This window comes from Diabrotica virgifera, chromosome 8, assembly GCF_917563875.1.
Source record: "Diabrotica virgifera virgifera chromosome 8, PGI_DIABVI_V3a".
Classification (NCBI taxonomy): domain Eukaryota; kingdom Metazoa; phylum Arthropoda; class Insecta; order Coleoptera; family Chrysomelidae; genus Diabrotica; species Diabrotica virgifera.
Window position 1 is genome coordinate 71097079 of NC_065450.1, and position 27562 is coordinate 71124640.

At 35.0% G+C, this 27562-nt stretch overlaps 1 protein-coding gene across 3 annotated transcripts; it reads left to right on the top strand.

The window, feature by feature from the left end:
* The first annotated feature begins 6386 nt into the window (after window positions 1-6386).
* On the top strand, window positions 6387-24950 carry LOC126889752 (glyoxylate reductase/hydroxypyruvate reductase-like). 3 transcript variants are annotated; one of them, XM_050658324.1, is made up of 7 exons: window positions 6387-6579; window positions 11774-11861; window positions 15102-15223; window positions 18511-18700; window positions 19834-20000; window positions 20624-20914; window positions 24790-24950. In XM_050658324.1, exons 1-7 carry the CDS (start codon window positions 6564-6566, stop codon window positions 24888-24890), a joined length of 975 nt encoding a protein of 324 aa, XP_050514281.1. In that variant the 5' UTR covers window positions 6387-6563; the 3' UTR covers window positions 24891-24950. The 3 variants fall into 3 exon arrangements, with proteins under 3 accessions (XP_050514281.1, XP_050514283.1, XP_050514282.1); XM_050658326.1 differs by having other exon boundaries at window positions 6391-6548; XM_050658325.1 differs by lacking the exon at window positions 6387-6579 and adding an exon at window positions 6630-6982.
* Window positions 24951-27562: the final 2612 nt, after the last annotated feature.

The following is a 27562-nucleotide window of genomic DNA, read 5'->3' on the forward strand; positions in this document are numbered from 1 at the left end:
TTACAGAACAATATTTGCGAAATAACAAGGAAAATTGCCCAAAATTGCTGTGAGTGGCGAATTTTGAAAAATCATATTTCGAAAACTGTAAATCCTAATGACCTGTACCAAACATAATTTTCAAGAGAAGATATGTAAGTTATTTTTCTGTGAAGCAATGTCTATACCTATATCCTCGTGGACAAAAGTTATGGGGCAAAAAACAAAATTTCTTTCTTTTGGGTTTCTTTGTGCTTTTTCTTTTGAATATATTTTTGTAAAAAAAAGTATCAAGTTATATTTAGATAGGAAATTTAACCAGGAACAATTTTTATGTAAATGTGTTTATACCAAAAGTGCATAGAACTCACCCTAATGTAACCTGTGCCCAGGGACTAATTCAAGCATTTCTCAAAAACGCACCCCTTTAAATGGTAGCACTCCGCGGTTTTTTCATATATAGATGTCCATTGACCATATAAAATAATAAAACCCCGTTAACGTTTTAGTTCCTTTTAGCTATCTTATTTTGAATATAATCAATAGGCTATTGCAAGAAAAGATATATTCGGATAATTCAAAAAAATAAAATTTTAGTGATGCCTCCGGAATAATATGACAGGACTATGAAAAATAATCAGCTCTTCAAGTTTTCCACAGAATTTTTTAAAGTTAGTAGAAAATACAACGCTTCCATTCACTCCCGTATAATGCCATGTAAGCAATCTTTTTTTGTTACCGGAATAATAACAAACGATATCAATACATGTAAGTATTATATCATGTTATAAGGGGATGAGGGTTTAGGGTGTGAGAGTTAGGATATATTATAGGGGTTTTGCTCGTACTCGAACTTCAGCTGTAAATAATGGGAAGCACCTTGCACATCGGGGTTGAATAATAATAAGCACAAACTTTACTGTGAGCGGTATAATCACCGAAAGAAATAGAAACAAACTACATTATTAAAACTGTAATAGTTCAATGGCTTGGAGTACAATCAGGCACTCTTGAAGCAGTCTCCGCCATCTCAGCTGTCAGCCGTCGGGAGAACCTACGTCACTCGGTCGGCAGGGTTGCCAAGTATAATTCTTGTTACATCCTCCCCCTTTGGATCAGACGTAGAGTATGGCTGATACAAAACGGAATAACTGGTTATTAGCGAGGGCTTGGAACAGACCTCGGTCATCATACATGAGCATCTTGATAGCGCTTAGGAGGGCGCTTGGAACGTCTGGGTCTCTGTATGGAACAATCAATCTGCGTAGGCAACGAGGTACTACTGGAGTCGCTGGTTGTGGTTACAGGTACACCAGAACCTGTAGATTGCTGCGTTGTCTTAGGATGTCGTTTAGGGATAGCCCCTCTGCTTTTGGCTGCGACATCTTTCTGCAACGTGGTTGAAGGTCGACCTCTACTACGTAACTCATGTAGAGGAGTTACAGGCGAATCGGAATCATCTTCCACAAAAGGATGGAGAGCAGACACGTGGTATTTTCCGATCGATACATCTGGGTGCGTTAGAGTTGCTAACTCGTACGAGGTGGGAGAAAGTTGGTTAAGGATAAGGTATGGGCCATCGTGACGAGGCGCAAATTTAGAAGACAGTCCTGCATCACTTTTACTAAGGATGTGAGTCTTTACTAGAACTTTCTGACCCTTGTTAAACACAACGGTTTCGCGAAAATGTTTATCTGCATACAATTTCGAAGAGTCTTGGCGTAACTCATTATTTTCTCGCGCACTTAATAAAATGTCAGTATGCCTGCGCAAGTAAGGTGTTATCTCGGGAATAACCGTTTCACTCGCGATAATAGCTCGTAAGTCTTTATGCACATCTGTGGGCGTACGTGGCTCACGCGCAAAGTTCAAATAGGCCGGGGAATAACCGGTAGCTAAATTTGGTACGGTATTCATAGAAAAACGTATACTGGGTAGCACTTCATCCCATTTAGTATGGTCTCTTTGAACTAAAATGGAAATCTGAATTTTAAGATCTCGATTTTTACGTTCCTCCGGATTTGAGGCAGGGTGATAAACAGGAATGAGTGATTGCTGAATACCTAGGCAGTATGTAAACTGCTGCATTATTTTACTAACGAATTGGGGTCCGTTGTCACTTATTATTCTACGAGGGGTGCCGTATCGTAAACATATTTCACTTATTAGTACCTTTGTGCACTCCTCCGCAGTAGCTTGTTTTAACGGGAATATTTCTATCCATTTCGTGGAAGTATCTTCCACTGCAAAAATCCATCTGTTTCCCTTTTCAGTCACAGGTAGTGGACCCACTAAATCAATTGCAACGCATTCAAAGCGTTGTGCCAACACAGGTGTTTGAATTAGACCTGCTGGTTTTAGATTCAAAGGTTTATACCTTTGGCAGTCGATGCATTTCTTTATATGCTTTACAACATCTCGCCTAATGGTAGGCCAGTAATAACGAAGAGCAATTCTTTGGATTGTCTTTTCATTTTCTTCCTCCCCCTGGAGGAGACATGCGCCAAGTGCATATGAACTTGCGTCTGTTTTAATTACAAAAGTATCTGTAAAAGTTGCTTGCTGCAGAATGGGAGCTTGCGTAAGCAATCTCTTAAGAGTTTCATAGGCCTGGTTTTGTGCCGGTCCCCAAACAAATGCTACATTCTTCTTAGTTAGATCCGAAAGAAGTTTGGAAATACCTGCGAAGTTTGGCACAAAACGTCGAAACCAACTACAAGTTTGCAAAAATGACAAAACATGTTTAGCATTGCGTGGAATAGGCATTTCAGTAATTGCTGATATCTTCCCTGGATCAGGAGCGATCCCATTGGGCGTAAGAAGGTGCCCTAAATACTTTACTGAAGAGCGCACAAAAGTACATTTTGCTCTATTTACACACAGTTTGAACACTTGTAATCTTTGAAACACACTAGCTAGATCATTGATATGATTTTCAAATGAGCTAGATAAAATAATAATATCATCTAAATATGCCAAAATAGTAATACTTGGTAATCCGCTACGAAAACGGTCAATAAGCCTTTGAAAAGTAGCAGGCGCGTTTCGTAGACCAAAAGGCATACGATTAAATCTAAAAATACCAAAAGGGGTAATAAAAGAAGTTTTATCTCGATCTGATGGACGAACACTTATTTGATGGTAGCCACTTTTCAGATCTAGTGTTGTCATAAATAGTGTCTGTGTGGTGGCATGCAACAGATCGTCCATCCTCGGTAGAGGATATCTATCTGGTACAGTTATTTCGTTGAGGCGTCTGTAATCAACGCACATGCGAAAGGTACCGTCTTTTTTAGGAACGAGCACAGTTGGTGCAGCATAAGCTGAGTCGCTTTCATCAATGATTTCCATTTCCAATAAATGATGGATTTTATTTTTGAGTATCTCTGCTTTCTGAGGTGTTGTCCTATAAGGGGGCACAGCGATTGGAATATCACTGGTTAAATTAATACAATGCTCAGCAAATGGTGTAGGTTCATTATGTTCCATAAAAACGTCACCGTACTGATTTATCAAGCACTGTAAAGTACTACGCTCAGAAGTATTTAACTGTGAAGCTTCGTCCTGTCGTAAAGTAAGTTCAAGAAGATTAATTGAAGCATTGCAGGAGTTAGGTTCCCGTAATAGTTTATGTTGAATATCAGGAGAATCAGCAAATGAAAATTTCATTTGAGAGATATTAATAATAATATCAGCATTTTTTAAGAAGTCTATGCCAAGAAGAGTTTTAGCTGATGTGTGTTCAGGAAATGCCACAAAAGTTGTAGGTATGGATCTATCTAATAGGAGAACCAAACACTCAAAAATATGAGCTGTTACCGTGCGGCTTATACCGTCAGCAAGCACTAAACTCATTTCCTTGGAAATATAGTGTAGACCTTTGTTTAAAAAATGATTGTATAGTCTAATTCCAGCTATAGTACATTTAGCTCCAGTATCAACATATGCGCAACCACTCAAACCTAAGACACTTATTGGTAAGAGGGGACGATTATTCAAATTGTTAGTTTCTGCTAAAAGAAGCTCTACAGAAGAAGCTGCTTCTGTGGTAATAGGATTTACAGAAATTTTACAGTTAGGACAATTTGTGCGAACATAACCAGGAGTATTGCAACCGTAACAAACTACACTGGAAGAACGTTGAGAAGGTACATTTGAAGTGCTAGGATTCGTATTTGGACGACTAGGAGGTACAGAGGTGCTAACTGAATCATTAGAATTAGATTGCTTAAATTTTCTGCATTCCGGCTGAGTATGGCCAAAATTTTTACAAAATGTACACTTCGGTCTGGATTTTGGTTTGACAGAATCCTTTTCTTCATTCGATTGAGGTTTTTGTCGACGATCAGAGTCGGTAGCAACTAAACCTTCCTTTAAGGATGCTTCGATTTCTCGAGATTCCCTTAAAAGTTCCTTAAAGTCTCGAAATTTATTCCTTGGTAACCTTTTTCGTATTTTACGCGCCATTAAGCCATAAACCATATCCAACTGAACCTCTTCGGTTAGGGTATAAGGTAATTGTGCGAGCAAAGCTCGAATACGAGAAACAAACAGTTCGGTAGGTTCCTTAGAATTTTGTTCACGCGAGAATAATTCTCGAAATATTAAATGAGGAGGAAGTTTTCTCGAATAGGCATCTCTCAAGGCTTGTACAGCGTCTTCCCATGTGAGAATGGTATTTTTGACACCTTGCCACCATGTAGCAGCACTAGCATTAAGAAGCATGGATAAACCACGAAGAGCATTTTCATCACTTATTTGGGAACAGTCCTTAAAAGTGATCACATTGTCGAGAAAAGCTTCAACATCAGCGTTAACAGTACCATCAAAGCGAGCAGTACATTTAACGAAGTTTCCTCCTGACGTATGTGTAGGAGTTCTATTAAGGTCTCTGATTTGTACCAGAATATCTTCAGATACTTGTTTGTTAGAATTAGCAAGTACCGAAAGCAATGAATCAAATTGATCTTGTGACATTGTTACCATAGCGGGAGCAGAACATTCTCCTGCTGTAGGATTTTTCGAATTACCTTTTGACATTGTACAAAGTATAGCAGATAACCAAATATTACTAAATATGTAACAGACACAGGCAATAAAAGTGATTTTATTGTAAAAATTAAATAGTTATTTATGTATATGCAATAAAAGTTATTTTATTGAGAAATCATAATATAATTACATGCAATAAAGTTATTTTATTGAAAAAGGTATATAATTATATGCAATAAAGTTATTTTATTGAAGTTATATAATTATATGCAATAAAGTTACTTTATTGAAAAGGTTTTATAATTATATGCAATAAAGTTATTTTATTGAAAAGGTTTTATAATTATATGCAATAAAGTTATTTTATTGAAAAGTTATATAATTATATGCAATAAAGTTATTTTATTGAAAAGTTATACAATTATATGCAATAAGTTATTTTATTGAAAAAAGTTATATAATTATATTTTAATTTAAAATCCGAGCAAATTCCGTAAAATTTTAAATTTGGCAACAAAATGTTGAAAAAGTTTGAAGAGCTACGAAACAGTGTTAGACATAGGCAACACCGCGAAGAACGACAAGTAAGCGAACATCAATTCGAATAATCGAAATACGAAATCGATTCCCCGTACTCAGATCGTGCATGCAAAATCGATATATACCGGTGAAACATGAAAATCGGCGCAAAATAGATGCCACGCTATGAAAAAGTAGGGTTATTGATTTTAAAATACTACTTACAGCGAAATTCTGGTATTAAAAAGCACTTTAACACTTACGAAACAATGTCTATAATTCCTAGCCACAAAGTTGGGACGCCAATATAAGGGGATGAGGGTTTAGGGTGTGAGAGTTAGGATATATTATAGGGGTTTTGCTCGTACTCGAACTTCAGCTGTAAATAATGGGAAGCACCTTGCACATCGGGGTTGAATAATAATAAGCACAAACTTTACTGTGAGCGGTATAATCACCGAAAGAAATAGAAACAAACTACATTATTAAAACTGTAAAGGCCGCGTCCCACCATCAAATAATTTGATCAAACTGGTTTGAGCAAACTGAAAGTGACAGTTAGTGACGTCACATCCTGAGTGTTCATTGTGGATAATAATGAAAAATTTTAATTTTAAATAAAGTACAAACAAGTTAGACAACTCAATACAAAAAATTTGATCAAACTAGACTGATAGTGAGAGCACAGATTCTTAGAATTTCAAAAAAACTGCAATTGTGACGTCACTTTGACGTACTTCCGGAGTTTGCTCAAACTGTTTGATCAAATTATTTGATGGTGAGACGCGGCCTTAATAGTTCAATGGCTTGGAGTACAATCAGGCACTCTTGAAGCAGTCTCCGCCATCTCAGCTGTCAGCCGTCGGGAGAACCTACGTCACTCGGTCGGCAGGGTTGCCAAGTATAATTCTTGTTACAATGTATTATATCATGTATACAATACATGTAAGTATAATACCTACAAACTGATGCAAGAATCTTAAAAATCGGAATACAAATAATAAAGTTACAAATTGTCAAACTTAATCAAACATTTTGGGTGGCGATATTTTGCGCCGGTGAGTGTATAATATATGTCTATGGTGGAGGGTAAGTAGAACCTAAATTCAAATGTTCATGCAATCAGGTGGTGGCATTGAGAATTACACGGTATCGCAGTATTCCACGTTCATTTACTGGGCTAAAAATAGAAAATACAGTTCAATAATATTGTTTTAAAATTTTAGATGAATGAAACCGCTTCATTAATCGAAGGTTAAACTTATTAAACTATTATGCTTGTAATATTTATATCCAATATATCCACTCGTTTTAAACAACTCGTACGAGTAGGTATTCTTTATCTGCCTAGATAAGAACTTTTATACCTACATTATTTATTTACTACTAAATCTGTGTTGGTGTTATAGATGTAGTGAACTAATATGAACTAGTGGAGGTATTATGTACTTATAATTCAACAATGTGGATTAAAATTGTTTAAGAAAAATGGGTAAGTAAACAGAGCAAGATGTTACATTATTATGCTTATAATGAAATGATGTTTGATGTCACTATTGAAGTAGTTTTGTTATAAACAAGTTTTAAAAATTTACAATTATTATTGATTAAACCTTTGTGAAAAGTGTAAATTAGTTTAAATTTAATTAGGTAAATTAATAATAAATTTTTATTGAACTTTTGTGTTTTCGGAAAAATGAAAAAAATCGGGTATCGTTCGGTGATTAAGTTCTTCCACAAAAAGAGGAAAACGAATTAGTCCAGAAAGCCACTGCGGATCCGCTAGGAAAAATATTCCGATTCGGATTTTTTGCACAATCTTAATCAAAAAGGACCCCTTTTAACAAATTTGCATGATGCCAGGACCAAAAGTGGGTAAAATTTTTTTTTTGTCTTTTTCCTAAAATTATTTTTTTTGCATGGTACAAAGTTTTTTTTAGGTTTTTTGTATCATTCCAAACAGAAAAGGTCATTAGTGACTTTTCTCTAAAGTTGATAGTTTTTGACATATAAGCGATTAAAAATTGAAAAATTGCGAAATCGGCCATTTTCAACCTTCAAAAACTATGTGAAAAACTTAAAATTCGAATGTTGCCAATGCAGGTAGATATTCTTTAAACATCGATTGATGAAATCCCGAAGAGTTTTTGCATTACAGTATTCAAAACTCCTTAGTTTTGTAATTTCTAACCACGCGTGCGCGTTTTTCCACCGTTGCATGTGTATACAGTATTGTGCAAATGAAAGGAATAAATTCGTTATTTCGTAAACCGGCGACTTTAAGGAAAAATCCCGAAATATGTCGATTTTTATTTTTAAGTTATGATATTGTGGCATATATGGTATACTAGTGACGTCATCCGTCTGGGCGTGATGACGTAATCGATGATTTTTTTAAATGAGAATAGGGGTCTTGTATAAGCTGTGGTAGTAGCGATTTATTTTATTTAATATACCGATTATATTAATATATATATATATATATATATATATATATATATATATATATATATATATATATATATATATATATATATATATATATATATATATATATATATATATATATATATATACATATTTAAATAATCATTAATAAAACACGAATACATATATATCTACGTTTATGTCCATGGACACTAAACTGTGCAATTAAAGAATCTTTAAATTATTAACAACACATTTTAGATATTCTCGATGAAACATTTATGATTTAATTTTTATAATAGGGTACATTGATAATAATGCATTTTATAATAGGGTCTATTCCTCGGCACTTTGACAAAGTCCTCACAAAGTCTATTGTCCCCACAATAAAATAATACCAACCAGATATGCTTACCTATGTATTGTATGTATCTATGTAGGTAAAAATTCCTCATCTATATTGTTTACCATTATGTACGTGCCACTGGATTCACTGGTGTTACACGACTAACTGTGGTTAAGTATGGAAGCATTAATTTATGCCCGTGGTTCACTGATAGCACTGCACGACACTATCGTCGTCCATTGCAGTGACATTGGACGACAACCGAAGAGCAACGGTACGACAGTTAGTCGTGGTCGTCCTGTGTGAAAGGCTCAATATATTGCTGTATTGGACTAATGAAATGTACGACAAACTGTCGTTACGACCGTTTACGATCGGCTGTCGCCATGGCAAACTTACACGAATTGGGACATAAATTGGTTGAACACCTACCGTATTCCCCAGATCTTGCAGCCAGGGATTTTTACATGTTTCCAAACCTAAAAAAATGGCTCGGAGGATGCCGTTTCGCAACAAGCGATGAAGTCGTCGCTGAAAATTTCTCCTACTTTGAAGAGCTCGAGGAGCAAAAGCAGGGCCCCCGCAAGGCTGATTGGCGCCCGCGTGCGGAACATATTTTAGCGCCCTTTAAATCTACTATATGTACAAAACTAATATTTTTGAAAAATTTAAACTCAGAATGAAAGACTACATTATACCGAAAGTCCCTGAAAACTATAATGTTTATTTTAATAAGTTACAGGGATGACAATAAAACAGAAAATTTAGGGTGATTTTTAATAATTGCAAATATTTAATTCAAAAGAAACTTTTTATTTATTTTAAGGGACTGTCGCGCCGCCCCTTCGCAATAACGTTATCTTTCATTCTGTGTTTAAATTTTTAAAAAATACTTATTTTTTTGTCAGGATTCGAAAAAAATGAATACATTTAAAACACATTGAAAATTTTGACAGGCAACATTTTCGCCTTTCCCCTTAAATTTTTTGCAACATTAATGAAGCACCCTGCATATTAAATTAAAAATATACATTTAAGTAAATAAACAATAATATTTTGTCATTTCAAAGTTTTCAAACAAATTTATACAGGGTGTCTACATAACTAGGAACCATATGGGAAACTGTTTTATTATTAATTTTACGAGAAAAAGTTATTCTTCGTAAGAAGTTCTGCATTGTCTAGAACTCAGAATGCAACCATCAAATATCAAATTTTATGAATCTTATATGAGGTATGTCAAAAAATATGGATTTCGGTCAAGAGCAAAGTACGTTTAGTTTTCAGAATATTGAAAAGTTATTATGAAAAATTATTCAGCATTAAAAACTATGTTTCTGTATGCAATTACATTCTTCTAATTGAAATATATTGTGATCTAGAAAGGCACTTTACTTTTGATCGAAACTCATATTTTTTTTACATATATCTCATATAAAATTGAAAAAATTTGATAGGATTTGATGGTTGCATCTTAGATTTTAGACCCTGCAAAGCTTTTTAGAAAGAACTTTTTATCGTACATTAATTGTACTTTTCAACAACGCCCTTTTCATTTATTAGAAATAATAATAATATGATAAGTGATGGATTCGACCGTTACTTGATGGAAGTTCATTTTATCTCACTTGAGAAAGGCACTCTGCCGAAACAGCTGTAGTCACATAAGTAGTTGTAATAAATTTTGTGGAAGTATAGAAAACAAACGTTTTCAGTGTTTTATTGTTAGATAATATGATAAGTCTTTTTTTATTATTCATTAACCCTTTTCAGTTATGTGATAACTCTTTTATTATTATTAATTAATAAATCAATAACAATAAAAGAGTTATCGCATTATTCGTAATAAATGAAGAGGACGTTGGGTATCTGTAATTTGAGAAAAAAAAATTCAAATAAAGGGATGTAATTGCATATTAAAACATAGTTTTTAATTAATTCCAAACAACTTGTCATATAGCTTATTCCACGAACATACGCCTGTTTTGGATTACTTCGACAACGAATGTTTTACTGCGCAAATTGCAAATTACAATTGTATTTTATTGGAATAATTATTAGCGCCATTTACTTTCGTACTTCTTATGTTACACAGTAAAATATTCGTTGTCGAAGTAATCCAAAACAGGCGTATGTTCGTGGAATGGCCCATAATAATAATTTTCGATATTGACACAATTTTATATTTAATTGCATTTTAATTTTTTCCTTAAAATTAATAATAAAAAAGTTTCTCATATGGTTCCAAGTTACGCAGACACAATGTCTTAATAATTATTTTCTTTTTTTTTCAAAATAAATTGTAAATTGTGGATTTTATTAGAGGAAACCCGATTATAACTATTTAAAATAGATTATTATTACCAATTTAATTACCATTTACCATTTTCACAATTAATTTAATTTCCACACCACTTAAAATAACAACAAATAAAAAAGATTGTCCAATATTTTTTACACGAGAACAAAAGTTTAAAATCAGGGCAGAACAAACCCAACGGATATTGCAATAATAGTCGTAGGTAATTATTAACACCAATATAAAATAAAATTTTAAACCCTTCACTGCAGAAAACCACCCGTTCAGCAGTAACAGTGAATAATGTTTGTGGCTAATAAACGCATAGACGAGAAAGGAAAAGATACTTAAGTCAAATACATAATCATAAGTCATCGAGTATTTGTTTACTTAAGGGTAATTATCATAATTTCGAGTAAAAGATTCACTTTTTAAAGATTATACGAGTAAAACTGCTTGATCCAGCAAGTAGTGTTTTTGTTGGAGTAAAACTGCTAAGTTGCGTTTTATGGGTGTTAATTTATGTTTCTACTCGTCAAGGAGTGTGATTTGATGTTTATTTGACTATTTTGAGTTTCGCTTTCGTTTACAACATAAAATCGATTGGATGGTATGCCAAGCGTAATTCAATCTACTTCAAAGAAAAAAATTGGGAAGGAACAACAAAATGTAATATATTTTTCACGGAGTAAGTTCAACATTTTAGGATGGGAATAATATATTTTCAGTAATAACACAATATTTGATTTTTGAGATTTCTCTAGCTGTTCATGAAATAATTAAAATTGTAAATAAAAATTTATTATCTGATTTAAAATAAATATTTCTTATTTACCAAACCTTCGGTTTGGCGCCCCTTTGGGGTTACGCTGGCGTGCGCCGCACGCGTTGCACGCCTGGTTACGGGGGCCCTGAGCAAAAGTACTATTCGGATGGGATAAAAGAATTGGAACGTAGTCTTACTAAGTCGAGAAATAAACATCGTCTTACTAAGTCGACATGTGTTGAGAAATATCGATTTAATCCCAAAAAACTTGTTTTTTTCTATCAAAGGCTCGTTTATTTCAATCCACCCTCGTATATCACTTTAGACATATTTTTTTCTTCAGTCAAAAACTACAATTAGGTTTGAGTAGGTAACATATTATTATATTGTACTCTATTATTTTTTTAATTACTCTTTTAAATTTATTTCCTCTTCGTTGTTTTAGTTAATATGGATGATCAAAAGCAACGACCAAAGGTATTAATAACAAATACCGGCGTGTGTGAAGAAGCCATAGACTTATTAAGGAAATAGTAAGTAAAATTTCAAATATGCTAGTAAGTTTCAGAAAAAAGTTATGTGTACATGTAAGTAATTTATACTGGCGAAAGATATCGTGCTATTATGTGCTTAATATATCTGTGTTTGTTTCTCTGAGTTTGTTTTCGGTTATACCACCACCTGACGAGTTCTCACAAAACACGAAACATAGTACACATAGTAGGTACATGTTTTTGTCATTTTATATTGAATGAACTATCTTACGATTTTTAAACCTTACACTCTTATTAATAAACAAGGACTAACGCCCGACTAACTGTAGTCCCCGGAGTAAGTAAATGCCCCTATTTAAACAGCGACTAACGATGGACTAAGCTAAACCCTCTCTAGTCTCGGACTAAAATTTAATCCGAGGGTCCGAGGTAATAGCAGGTTTAAGGGCACCCAAAGTCCCATTTAACGACAATGTTAACATTATGTCATATAGCTCTGTAACCAAAGCACTTAGAGACCTAATTTTTGTTTTATTTTGAAACTACATGTATTGTTTAGTCCCGCGTAGATTTTTGTAAAGTTAGAGTGAAAGAAACATTTATTTTAAAATTTTTTAAAATACTCTTACAAAAAAACCCAAAAAAGTTTAGATTTTATTTTTTATTTTACTTGTTTTTGTACATTTTTCAATAAAAAATTACGCGGGACTAGATATTATCTATCTACAATTACTGTAAAAATTTGGACCTTTTATCATCTCAGGAAACAAAGATATCTGACATCAAAAGTTAAAAACCTAGTATTCGGGAAATCGCAAAAACATGAAACACTCTCACGGTAAGTTGAGTGCAGACGTTCAGAAAACAAATAGTTTTGTAACCATGGATATTTTATACTATAATGTGTTATATATCGTTGGAAAGAGAAGATTTCAGAGAATAATTTTCAATCATAACCCAAAAAAGTTAAAAAGTTAAATTTTCGGACTTTAAATTAAATTTTGCCCTACCGAGACTAACTTGACGTTTTGTATAAATAACCTTACAAACTTGCTAAATAGTACTAAATACATTATTTGCTTTTGCTTGCTTTTATATAATAACATTTATTGATAATGGAGAGAGATTATTTTATTAATCATTTAAGATTAATAGACGAATTCAATGAGGATAGAAATCAGCGGAACGATATTCCTCTTGTGAGTCACATTAAAATATACAAAATTAGGAAAAATTCTTTAGTTTAGAGGAGTTAGAAGGGAAAAAAGCCAAATACCGACTTTCACAAGGTACAGCAGTTAATATGAAATATAAAACAATAATACAATAATATAAAATACAAAACACCAGGTAGCACCTTCTCAGAACGAAGTCCAACAAAAATTATCTAACATTTTATGCAGAATGGCATCGAACACCGAACAGCTGTTCCGTTTAGAAGAGGAAAGAGAGGTTAAATTCTCTACATTTTTCTTCTTTTTCGCAAGGGTTGCCAACATAAATTTGTTGTAACTAGTACTAAGGAAAGTTTAGTTAGTCCGAGGTCCGAGGAATAAACACCGATATTAATGACAATCTTAAAATTAAGTTAGTATTGTCCTTTTCATGAGCATTTTTCAGTGCGTAACAAATGATAGGAAAAAGGGTAAGTCCGTGATAATACACATTTAGGAAATTTATTCTAACATGGTTAAATCTGACAGTTGTCACATTTTATTTTCAATTTGGAATAAAAACAAATCAAATGCGTTTCTTGCATTTATAAAATGGTATTTTCTTTGATTTGTAGGTATAGTCTTATAAATTATACAGATTATATTTGTAATATTATTATCTAATTAAAAAAATATTATGGCGCCATCTATCGACAACTAGAATAATCACCGAACTAGAATAATTTCCAAAGTAATCACTGACGTGCCTTTTTTCTGTCATATACAATTTAATGCGTTGGAAAGAAATCGAAAAACTGTGACGCACTGAAAGATGATCATGAGAAAAAGAATACTCGCTTAATCTCGGACTGACTAGTCCGAGACTAACGTCGGACTAAGCAATTTTTATTAATAAGGCAGTATGAGCCAACAGTAGCGATCAACAGGTAGCAACAAACGCGGTCCAAGATTGCGGCTGTAATTTTGAATATTTTGTCGAGATATTTGGCACACATATTCGTAATATAATAAAGAATGGCGGTACAGAGTCCAATTTGAGAAATATGTTAGTATGTGGAAATTACTCTATAACTAAATAATATTTAAGAATAACAAAAAAATAAACTTTCTTCAAATAAACTTTTTGACCTAGTAAAATATTTTATCTCTAATAAGAAATCTAACATATTGTAACTAAATAACTGATTGGTCAACATAGAGAACGTGTCACTGTCATTTTGATAAACCTGCGTCAGATTTCTGTTCTGTTATCTGCATAGAGATTACGAACACTCGATACGAATTGTATCGAGTGCAGATAACGGAACATAAATCTGACGCAGGTTTGTCAAAATGACTGTGACACTTTCTCTATGTTGACTAATCAGTTATTTAGTTATATGTTAGATTTCTTGTTAGAGATAAAAAAATTTACTAAGTCCAATATGACACAAAATCTAGACATGGGATAAAAAAGTTTATTTAAAGAAAGTTTATTTTTTTGTTCTTTTTAATAGCGGTACAGGCTCCTTTTTGCAATATTTTATTTTGTTATAGAGTAATTTCCACATAATAACATATTTCTCAAATTGGGCTCTGTACCGCCATTCTTTATTATATTACGAATATGTGTGCCAAATATCTCAACAAAATATTCCAAATTAAATCCGCAATCTTGGACCGCGTTTGTTGCTACCTGTTGATCGCTACTGTTGCCTCTTAATTACAAATTTTGTTAAAGTCAGTTATATTTCAGTATTGTAACAATGAAACCATCGGTTTGTTTATAAGAAATTTATTTATACAACTGTACAGACTGAAATTATCTTATACACTAAACTTAAAATAACACCGCGCGCTGCTTAAATAGATAATACGTTATTCTCCAGAATATTCTGCCCATCTCTAGTTATCGCGCGACATTCGATCAATAATCGCACGTCTCTCTTGCCGTTGCTTTGCGTCTCATCTAGATTCTTTGGTATATACCTGTCTGTGTGGAGATGGGACCTGTTATACGGGGGTAGGACAAAAGTACTCTTTTGTTACAGCATAATATATTATGTTAGTTCAATTTATGTCAGTAGTATATGAAAGAATATTTCATGATTTTTTAAATTTTCAGCTGTGATGTCGTTGTAAATGAAACTCCAACTAGAGATGCCATTTTATCGAAAGTTAAGGGAGTAGATGCTATTTTTGTTAAGAAACCTGTAATAATAGATAAAGAAGTATTAGATGCAGCAGGTAATATTCTTAATATATCATCATTCATCATTCTCTTTGCCTTATCCCTACGCGGGGTCGGCTTCCCTAATTGCATTTCTCCATACCATTCTATCTTGAGTCATATCAATATTAATCCCCTTTACCAACATGTCCTGCCTAATCGTCGCCCCCACGTCTTCTTTATTCTTCCTCTCCTACTCCTTCCAGGAATCTGCACTTCAGCAATTCTTCGTATTGGGTGATTAGCGTCTCGACGTTGAACATGACCAAACCATCTCAACCTATGCTCTCTCATTTTGGCATCAGTTGGTGCCACACCTAGACTTCCCCTAATATACTCATTTTTAATTTTATCCTTTTTTGTTACTCCACTCATCCATCTAAGCATTCTCATTTCCGCTACATGCATTTGTTGTTCCTCTTTCTTTTTCACTGCCCAACATTCAGTTCCGTACATCATAGCCGGTGTTATGGCTGTTTTATAAAATTTTCCCTTCAACTTCATTGGAATTTTCCTGTCACACAGCACAAAACTCGCTTCCTTCCACTTCATCCATCTAGCCCTAATTCTACTGCATGCATCTCCATCTATTTCTCCATTACTCTGTAACACCGATCCTAGGTACTTAAAAGTATTACTTTTTACAATCAGTTCACCATCCAAAGATACCATGTTATTTGTAGTAACTCCATCTTTAAATGAACATTGCAAATACTCTGTCTTTGTCCTACTAAGTTTTAAACCTTTTTCCTCCAGAGCTTGTCTCCACTGTTCCAGTTTTTGTTCTAAGTCTCTTTCACTATTTCCTACTAACACGCAACGGCGGATGCAGCAACCTTGCAAGGTGGGGGCGATGAAATAAAAAAATTCTCGTCACTGGCCTATGCAGGATTCTTTTTCGGGATGGGTTGTTATTTTCTTCTTCTTCATGTACCATATCCTTTCAGAAAGGTGGTTACCGTCATAGCTATCTTAATTTTATTCGCTGCCACCCTAATCAACCATGAAGTTCTTCTTCGTCCTGGACTGCGTTTGTCTGCTATTCTCACTTGCATAATATTTTGTAGCAACCTATATTTGGGACCTCTCAGTACATGTCCAAAATACTCCAGCTTTCTCTTCTTGATGCTTTTTATAATCTCAGTAGTGTTGCTGAGACGTTCTAGTATTGTGGAGTTTTGAATCTTCTCCTCCCAAGAATCTCTTAAAATTCTTCTATATTACCACATCTCGAGAGCCTCAAGGCGATTTAGATCGATTTTATTCACACTCCAAGACTCGACACCATACAGTAAGACCGAGAAACGTAGGTGGATCTTTAATGCCAATTTTAAGTCTCTGTTACATGATACTTTGGACATCCTTCTAACAATAGAATTACAATTTTAGAAAATAAGATAGTTTTTGTCCTTCAAAGTTTATTAAAAGTAACGAAAATGAATAATTTTCCTACGGAGTGATGTTGTACGCAGCCTACAGCGTCTATTTACCACCTATTGGAGTCAACAATACAAACCTTGCTAAAAAACAAATTGCCATAACATAGCAGCGGCAATTACTATTTTTATCTGGTCTCTGGCATTGAATTGAATAGATGGTAATAAAACGATTTATTGTGGGAATTTTTCATTTCTTATTCCAAGGGTATTCCAAAGATTTCTGCCATATTTGTGTATGTTTCAACAGAACAAAAAACTTTTTTTTTTCAACCGTAATCTCTTTCTTAAAAAAAGTGTCAGAAGACACTAGGTGAGGTCTCAAGGAGGGGGCAATTGACTCCATTGACCCCCCATTGGATCCGCGCCTGCTAACACGACATCATCAGCATACATTAAGCACCATGGAATGTTACCCTGTAGTTTCGCTGTTATCTGGTCCAAAACTAATGAGAATATGAGAATATGAGAATCTGGTGCAATCCTACTTTCACATGAAATTTATCAGTCTCTCTCACACCTGTCCTAACACTAGTCGTTACTCCCTCATACATACCCCTCACAATCTTTACATATTCACCAGGGACTCCTTTCTTATCGAGTGCCCACCACAGAATCTCTCGAGGAACTCTATCTTATGCTTTCTCAAAATCAATGAATACCTTATATAATATATATTGTAATATTCTTCATATATATTTTATTTTAATCCGGGTTTGGGCAGTTTTTTTTGACGATTTGGGTCCATGAAAAAGCTTGAGAAATATATTGAGAAACGAGGAAGTTCATAGACAAACCCGAGTGGAAGATATTATCGAACGTAATGCAAGGCAAAAATTTAGATGGGCGGGACATATTGCAAGAATGAGACATGACAGGTGGATAAAAAAAATGCACGAGTGGAGACTACGAGCAGACAAGCGAAGCCAAAGAAGACCTCAACGCGATGGACCGATGAACTCAAAAAAATTGGGACCAATAATTGGATAGCACAGAGACGTAGAACAGAAATAGATGGAAATATCTGGATGAGGCCTATATTATGTCCAACAATAAACAAATCAGGGCTAACTGATGATGATGATGATGTTTCAAACATGAAACGTTTATGTAACATTTTTCAAATTTTGATTAGGAAAATGAAATTAGAAAATGCAGATGATGCCATACTTATTTCAGAGAGTGAAGATGACCTTCAGAGACTTTTATATCAATTTAATATAACAGCAAGACAGTTCAACATGATAATATCACCAAATAAAACAAAAAGTTTGGTAATCTCTAAAGATTCAATAATATGCAAGCTGGAAGTAGACAGCAAAATAATTCAGTAATAATGAAGTATCAGCACAGTAATGGAGATGCAGAAGCGGAAGTTGCCCAACAAACTTACAATGCGGAAACAAGGTCTGACACCACAAGGACAAAAAGACTGATGGAAACGTGTGAAATGAAAATCGTCCGATATATTACAGGAAAATCAATATGGGACAGACAACGTAGTACATACCTCAGGCAAAGCTGTAACATAGAGAACATAAATGACTAGTCACTGAAAAGAAAAAAGAACGGTAGATATAAGCAGAATGGGAAAAGAAAGACTGGTAAAGATAGCACGAAACAGATCATCAAATAGCCGAAGGAGCATAGGAAGGCCAAGGGAGAAATGGAGTGACAACCTGGATATTTGATAAGGAGGCATCCGAAGATGGAACAGGTGCGAGTCTATTAAGGAAGCAGGAAGAAGAAGAAATTATGAAAATGTTATTTAGAACAGAATAAAAAGCAAAATATGTTGTAAAGGTGTAAATTGTGAACTTCAGCATTTAATTATATGCAGCCTTACTAACCATCACGTCTGTTTTTAGGGTCACAGTTAAAAGTAGTAAGTCTTGTGTCTCGTGGAATTGATTCATGTGATACCGATGAATTAAAGAGAAGAAACATTAAATTGACCCATTTACACGATGAAAATGCTACCGCAGTCGCTAATTCTGCTATAATGTTGCTTTTGGCTGCTTCAAGAAGATACCATGAATGTCGATTAGCCATAGAACAGTAAGTAATATTACTTTAATTCTTTTTGGTTCCTATTTTCTTAATACATATTTATATATGTCTACACTCCTCCTCATTCCTTGAGCCGTTGTCAGGGCCAGATGACACTCTGCTGACTATTGATAGCTACCTGCTTTCATTGACTGTGATCCTGTGCCACATGAACGGCTTCATGTGGGGATTTTAGCACTAAAGTTTGTAACGATATGATACCTCGCCAAGCGATGAGCTGCTTTACCCGAGGCGACCGAAGGAGTGTCAGCGTTGGCGCATAGAATCGCTGGGGGAAACCGAAGGAGAGGGCATCGAGAGCATATTTAAGGCGAGCCAGGAGAATGATAAAATCAGTCATGGCTAGCGAATTGAACTAACCATGGCTCAACAGCTGCTGCTCGCGTATTGAACGAGCATTAGCTGGCTTGGCAATAGATGCACCGTATGTGAGGTGGGACTATGCCTAGGCGGATGCCACAGTAGTGACGTGGAGTCTTGCCATGACCGTTATCGCAGTGTGCGGTAGTAGCGAGGAATGATCTCCGGATCGGAATATAGGACTATGTTGATTTAACGTAGCGAGATTGTTATTGTATATAAATATACTGTTTATCGTATTATTTTAATGTTGCTATTATCATCGGATAACTAACTGTAAGAAAGTTTAATATTGTTTTTCCTTTGCAGAAGACGAAGTTATATTTTATTTTATTTGTTTTAAACTGTATATAATTATCTTTAATATATTTACTTTATTTTTAACTTGTGTTTTACTGAGTCTGTCGTCCTTAGAAGAACTACCCGTTACAAGTTTTCATTTGATCTGGCCATCTTGTTGGAGATCTTCTTCTTGGTCTTCACCCTTCTACCTTTCGTTTTACTAAAAATAGTTCCAAAATTCCATACCATAATAGAGAATTGAATAACCTTTCAAATGAGCTACCACACGGCCTCTATTCCCATTAAAAAATAATCGATTACGTCATGACGCCCAAATGAATGACGTCACTATTATGGCATATATGTCAAAAAATAATAATTTAAAAATAAAATGGACCTGTCTCGGGATTTTTCTCCAAAGTGGCCTATTCTCGAAAAAATGAATTTATTCCATAATTTTGAACCTCTCTGTGTTTTAGAAATGCATGGGAACGAGAAAATCGGCAGTGGATGATGGGGTATGGTTTACAAAAAGCAACTGTGGGAATTATTGGATTGGGCAATATTGGTCAAGCAATACTAAAGAGGCTAATACATTTTGATGTTAAAAGATTTTTATACACGGGTCCTAAAGAAAAGAAAGAAGGTAAGATATTTATATACAAAGCATAGATAAATTATTCCTTTGATCTGAATATTAATAAGGTTTCAAGGTTTTCTTTCGACATGTCTAAGTTAAATATTGTATTTATATAGGTATTATCCTTCTCTATTTTTTCTTATTCAGTCTGGTTGATATTCGGGTGCTTGTCTGGTTATATGATTTTGGTCTTTCTTAGTGTATATCCAAGCCATTTCCCCCCTTTAATCGTGACTATTATTTTCTCTTGTTTTTTTTTCTTCTCCATAGTTCTGTGTTTGTTTTTCGATCAGTATCTTCTTCTTTAAGTAACGTGCTCAAATTTTTAGGCGTGGGTAACTTCCATAACAATTTGCCGATATCGTTCTCGATATTGTGCGGCATGTAACAATTGATCTGCCGATAAGCCAGTCCATTGACGAAGGCCTTCGATATACATTAGTATATCGAAGGACTTTTCGAAGTCAATAAACATAAGATTTACATTTCAATTCTATTCGCTAGATTGTTCCAAGATAATAATTCTTAGAGTACAAATGCGATAAATAGTGGAGCGTTTGGTGCGAAAGCCATTATTTAAAATTTATGATCAGTTTTATTTATTAATTGTTTTCATTATAATATTTTAGGAAAAGAACTTTGTGCCGAATTCGTTTCATTGAATACCCTATTGGAAGAGAGCGATTTTGTAATCATGGGATGTCCATTGAATAATGAAACAAATGGAATGTGTAATGCTGAGTTCTTTTCTAAAATGAAGAAGAAAGCCGTTTTTGTAAATGTTTCCAGATCAGGGTTGGTTGATCAGCCAGCGTTAATACAGGCACTTAAAAGTGGTGACATATTTGCTGCAGGATTAGATGTAATGACACCGGAACCGTTACCAGTCGACCACGAACTTTTGAAGTTGCCAAATATTGGTATGTTATTATTTTATTTTATTAACTCAGTACAACTGAAACCGAAATTGAGATATCTTAGTGTAGAAACACACGAGCCACTCTGCAGCGCTACTGAGTGGCGCCACAAAGTGACTTAGACAGGCGATTCTGTAGTGCCGACTACGCTGCGAAGTGACTCGTTTGGAAGGGTTTGACGTTTAATGTAATCAGTGAAAAAAAGTCAGTTTATTTAGTTCAACGATGGATTCAGACGAAGAGAGTCTCCTTCTAGTGTTTCTATTACGGTGTCGAAGTAAACGTCGAAGGCAACGATCAATATCCAAAATATTCCTCGTCGCCTTGGATGCCGTTCTGGACTTCATTCGTGGCCCTGGACAAGGGACCCTTAGCAGGTGCTAGCTTTCCTGGCCAAGAAGCTCCTGAAATCTGCGGAGCGCAGGGATTGATTCACTTTTCCTGATAGGACTCTCCAATAGAATCCAAGGGACTCCAAAGGAGTTCCTATCCGCTACCCATAATACATAACATCTACGGATATGCTGAAATGATAGTCAACCAAGGATTAAGACAGGGATACACCATATATCTAAAATTATTTACTGTCGCACTTGAAGACCCATTTAAACCACTAAATTGGGAAACAAAGGGACTCTCGATAAGTGGAAAGTATTTAAACCACCTAAGATATGTAGATGACGTAGTACTGATAGCCGACAACTGGAAAAAACTGAAGACGATGATCGATGAGCTTCATAGAGAATTCTTGAAAATGGACTGAAAGCGAATTTGAGCAAAACTAAGCTAATGTCGAAGACAGATGATCAACCGACGATAACCATCCATGGAACAAAAGCGAAACATGGAAAAGAATATATATCTGGGTCAGAATATCAAGGTTAACAAAGAAAACCAAACTACCGAAAGCAGACAAGTAAGAATGGGATTGGGAAAACTCTCATGCAAACTAAAAGACAAAAATATACCACAAAACCTTCGAACCACAGTGTTCGATTGTTGTATCCTTCTCGTTCTCACTTATATCGAGCTCAAACTTGGACATTCGTAAAAATGATCATGGACAAGATTCGAAAAACTCAGCTAGCCATGGAACGAGGGATGCTTGGTATCTCACTCATAGATCGACAAACAAACGAAGCAACCGGGAACAAAACAAAAGTAAGGGACGCCGTGGAACAAGCAGCTACATTAAAATGGAAATTGCCCGGACACAACGAACGTCTCGAAAATGGTAAATGGAGCAAAGAAGTTGGAAACTGGCGACTGTATGAAGCGAAGAGACCAAGAGAAAAACCTCAAATGCGCTGGAGCGACGACATCAAAAGACTCACAGGACCCTTGTGGAAACGCCTCACACATAACAGGGATTAATGGCAAGAAATGGGAGATGCCTTTATTCGACAATTCGAATAGAAAAAAGGCTATATATATACAGGGTGTAATAAAAATACAGGTCATAAATTTAATCACATATTCTGGGACTAAAAATAGTTCGAATGAACCTAACTTACCTTAGTACAAATATGCACATAAAAAAAGTTACAGCCCTTTGAAGTTACAAAATGAAAATCGATTTTTTCGAATATATCGAACACTGTTGGAGATTTTTTTATTGAAAATGGACATGTGGCATTCTTATGGCAGGAAGATCTTAAAAGAAAAATTATAGTGAAATTTGTTCACCCCATAAAAATTTTATGGGGATTTTGTTCCCTTAACCCCTCAAAACTTTTGTGTACGTCTCAATTAAATTATTATTGTGGTACCATTAGTTAAATTCAATATTATTAAAACTTTTTTGCCCCTTAGTATTTTTTCGATAAGGCAGTTTTATCGAGTTGAGGCTTATTTTTCAATATGTTTACATAAAAATTTTATGGGGGTTTTGTTCTTTTAAACCCCCCAAATGTTTGTGTACGTTCCAATTAAAATATTACTGCGGTACCATTAGTTAAACACAGTGTTATTAAAATTTTTTGCCTGTTTGTATTTTTTTGAAAAGGCACCTTTTATCGAGATGTGACTTCTTTTTTAATATGGTTCAAAATATCCCTAAAAATGTAAATCATAAATAAATCTTCATATTATTACCAAGTCTCCATAATCGTACATCGTACTTAACCATATACAAATATGTGGTGGATTTGACAAATATTCGAAATATCTCGATAAAAACTGACTTTTCGAAAAAGTACTAAGAGGCAAAAAGTTTTAAAATCATTGTGTTTAACTAATGGTAGGTACTACAATAATAATTTAATTCGAACGTACACAAAAGTTTGGGGGGTTTAAATAAACCAAACCCCCATAAAATTTTCATGGGGTGTCCAAATTTCACTATAATTTTTTCTTAAGATGATACTGCCATAAGAATGCCACATGTCCATTTTCAATAAAAAATCTCCAGTAGTTTTCGATACATTCGAAAAAATCGATTTTCATTTTGTAACTTAAAAGGGCTGTAACTTTTTTATGTGAACATTTGTACTAAGGTAAGTTAGGTTCAATCGAATTATTTTTGGTCCCAGAATATGTGATTAAATTTATGACATGTATTTTTGGGTCTAGGATGTTTCATCGCCGCCGGTTCATCCACCGCCGTTTCGATGCCGCCAGTTCATCGTCGGCCGATTCATCGCTGGCCGATTCATCGCCGGCCGATTCATCGCCGGCCGATTCATCGCCGGCCGATTCATCGCCAGTCAGTTAATCGTTAACTGATATATTTTAGTATTAATTAGGAATTCTAGGAAATGCGAGATATGACCATTCCCATTCCCATACTTAATCTTTTAATAGACTTTTAAACTTTTATAACATAAAATATAATTTAACACTACAAATTTAATATTATTTAGTATCAAATTTAAGGGAAGTAGAAATAGAACAGTAAATTAATATAATAATATTTTTATCTTTTTATTTGTCATAAGTTTTGAACTGAATTTAACGTCTTGTCGTGACATCTATCATAATACAAAATCAACTGACTAACTGGCGATGAAACGTACGGCGATGAAACGGACGGCGATGAAATGGACTGGCGATGAACCGGCAGCATCGAAACGGCGGCGATGAACCGGCGGCGATGAACCGGCGGCGATGAAACGTCCCATTCCGTGTATTTTTGTTACACCCTGTATAATAATCCAAATGTACTTCGAAGCGCGTTACAATTATCTTAAAGAACATATTGAAAGAATCAATACAAACATTTGCTGTAGTCCTGATCTCTTGTATCCCATATAGCCGGTCTATTTAAAATTCGATAAAAAACCTTTCGGAATCGAAAGAAATTTTACGCGCTTACCTTGTGTTAAGTGCACACTCAGCTAAAAAAGTGGCCCGTCTGGAAAGGTTCATGCGACTTGTGGACGCCACTAGTAGCGGGGACCGGCGACTGATCACGACCGTGACGGGCCACTGTCGTTCGTCTGGAATGGCACTTTTAATTTACATAAGAATTTACGGCTAATCAGCAGATCTACTCTCTGGCGCTGCTTAGCAGTGCTGCGCAGTGGCCCGTGTCTTTCTACACTAAGCCCAGAAACAGACGAACCACTCCGCAGCGCTACTCTGTGGCGCCACAAAGTAGATTACGAAGATTAACCGCAAATTCTTATGTAAATTAAACGTGTCGCTGCTAGTGGCGTCCACTACAAAATCGTTGGCGCTACAAAATCGCCTATATAAGCCACTTTGTGTCGCCACAGAGTAGCGCAGCAGAGTGGCCCGTCTGTTTTTCGGCTTAGTATGTTTTACGAGAATAACATCGAAAACTTCAAGAAAGAAACTGAAATGTGTTGATATATATTTTTTTTTTGTAAAAATTTGTTTTATAGAATATGATATTTAACTTAAATTGTTTGTTTCAGTTTTAACTCCACACGTAGCATTCAAAACAAGAGACACAATGAAACACATGGGAAATTCTACGGCTCTCCGACTATTGAGAGCATTAAATGTGCAAATGTAATATGTATTTTAATATTGTAATATGTATATGTGATGTAAATAAACAGTATTTTCGTGCTCAGATTTTTGTTTGTTTTAGGCTTTAGTTTAGGATAGGATAAACTGATATAGCATATAAATACTGGTATAGCTGTATAAATACGCACACTGCAGGATAAATTAGTATAGTTGCTAACAAATTATTGCAGAAAACCTTATCCTAAGCCCATTACGAAGTCTTTTATATTTGAGTGGTGTCGTTTAGTTTCGAGAGGTAAACATGCACGTAAACCGAATAGCAAATATAATAATTAAAAATATAACAAAATATAAGAATTTAATTAAATCTCATTAGTGTTGGAAGATATGGAAAAAGTATGTTGAAGAACTCTTTGCAGATAATAGACAACAATCTGAACTAAGTAACATACAATGAGACGAAGGTCCAGAAATAACGGAAGAGGAAGTAATGAACGCACTAAAAAGAATGAAAAACGGTAAAGCCCCAGGTCCAGATGAAATACCAAAGGAAATCCTTAACCTGATAGAAGACTCAATCCACTTTTTAGTTGAACTTTACAATAGCATTTACACATCAGGAAAAATACCACAAGAATGGCTTTTATCCACCTTTGTTATTATACCAAAAAAAGATGAATGCCAAACAATGTAGTGATTACCGTACAATCAGTTTGATGAGCCATGTACTGAAAATATTCCTGAAAATTACACACACTAGTACACAGAAAACTGGAAATGAACATCAATGATACCCAGTTTGGATTCCGAAATGGACTCAGAACAAGAGAGGCGTTGTTTGCACTGAACGTTATGTCTCAAAGATGTCTTGACATAAATCAAGATGAATTCATGTGTTTCATAGATTATAACAAGGCCTTTGATAAAGTGCGGCATGATCATCTAATCAGACTCCTGGCAGAAAAGAATTTAGATAAACGAGACATCCGACTAATAGCAAATATGTACTACAATCAGAAAGCAGTAGTGAGAGTACAGAATAATACCACTGAAGAAATTGAAATAAAGCGAGGTCTGAGAGAAGGGTGTATACTGTCACCAACCCTGTTTAATACGTAATGAATAGAACACTCTCTGAGCAATCCATAGGTATTAAAATAAATGGTGTTAAATTAAAGAATCTGAGATTTGCCGACGACACCGTTCTGATCGCAGAAACACTTGGAGAGCTACAGACATTGGTGAATAAGATAGCAGACTGCAGCGAAGAATATGGACTATCTTTGAACATAAGGAAAACTAAATTTATGGTAATATCGAAATTAACACGAAATGTCCAAAATTTATATTTACACAATGAAAATATCGATCGAGTTAGCAAATACAAATATTTAGGCACTTTTATGAATGAAGACAACGATAGCTCAGCAGAAATCAAAATAAGAATAGAAAAAGCCAGATCCATATTTACTAAAATGAAGAGAGTGTTCTGTGGAAGAGATTTGAGCCTTGAAATGAAACTTCGCCTGATGAGATGTTACGTACTTTCTGTGCTGTTCTACGGAATGGAATCATGGACGCTGAAAAAGATTGATACCAAAAAATTAGAGGCATTTGAACTGTGGATGTTTCGCAGAATCTTGAGAATATCATGGACGGAGAAAGTCACAAACGTCGAGGTCTTGAAAAGAATGAATAAGGAAAAGGAAGTCATATTTACGATCAAACAACGAAAACTGCAATACTTGGGGCACATTATAAGAGGAGAAAGATATAAACTGCTTCGAATAATTATGCAGGGGAAGATAGCAGGAAAAAGGTCCATAGGAAGAAGACGAAACTCCTGGCTAAAGAATCTACGGGAGTGGTATAGCTGTAGCAACAACGAATTGTTTCGGTCAGCAGTTTCGAAAATACGTATATCCATGATGATCGCCAACCTTTGGAACGAAGATGGTACTGGAAGAAGAAGTGTTGGACCAGATAACAGCGAAACTGCAGGGTAACATTCCATGGTGCTTAATGTATGCTGATGATGTAGTGTTAATAGGAAATAGTGAAACATACTTAGAACAAAAACTGGAACAGTGGAGACGAGCTTTGGAGAAAAAAGGTTTAAAACTTAGTAGGACAAAATCAGAGTATTTGGAATGTTCATTTAAAGATGGAGTTACTACAAATAAAATGGTATCCTTGGATGGTGAACTTATTGTAAAAAGCAATAGTTTTAAGTACCTGGGATCGGTATTACAGAGTAATGGAGAAATAGATGGACATGCATGTAGTAGAATTAGGGCTGGATGGATGAGGTGGAAGGAAGCGAGTGGTGTGTTGTGTGACAGAAAAATTCCAATGAAGCTGAAGGGAAAATTTTATAAAACAACCATAAGACCGTCTATGATGTACGGAACTGAATGTTGGGCAGTTAAAAAGAAAGAGGAATAACGAATGCATGCGGCGGAAATGAGAATTCTTAAATGAATGAGTGGAGTGACAAAAAATGATAAAATTAAAAATGAGTATATTAGGCGAAGTCGAGGTGTGGCACCAATTGATGCCAAAATGAGAGAGCCATAGGATGGGTTGGTCATGTTAACACATGCCACTTGGTCATGTTAGTCAGGACACGTTGGTAAAGGGGATTAATATTGATATGACCCAAGATATAATTGTGTGGAGAAATGCAATTAGGAAAGCTGACCCCGCATAGGGATA

Excerpts from the sequence above, each read along its gene's own strand:
- LOC126889752 (XM_050658324.1), top strand. Across the intron at positions 11,862-15,101 it reads ATAGACTTATTAAGGAAATA|CTGTGATGTCGTTGTAAATG; the intron begins GTAAGTAAAATT and ends TTAAATTTTCAG. Across the intron at positions 20,001-20,623 it reads TCCTAAAGAAAAGAAAGAAG|GAAAAGAACTTTGTGCCGAA; the intron begins GTAAGATATTTA and ends ATAATATTTTAG.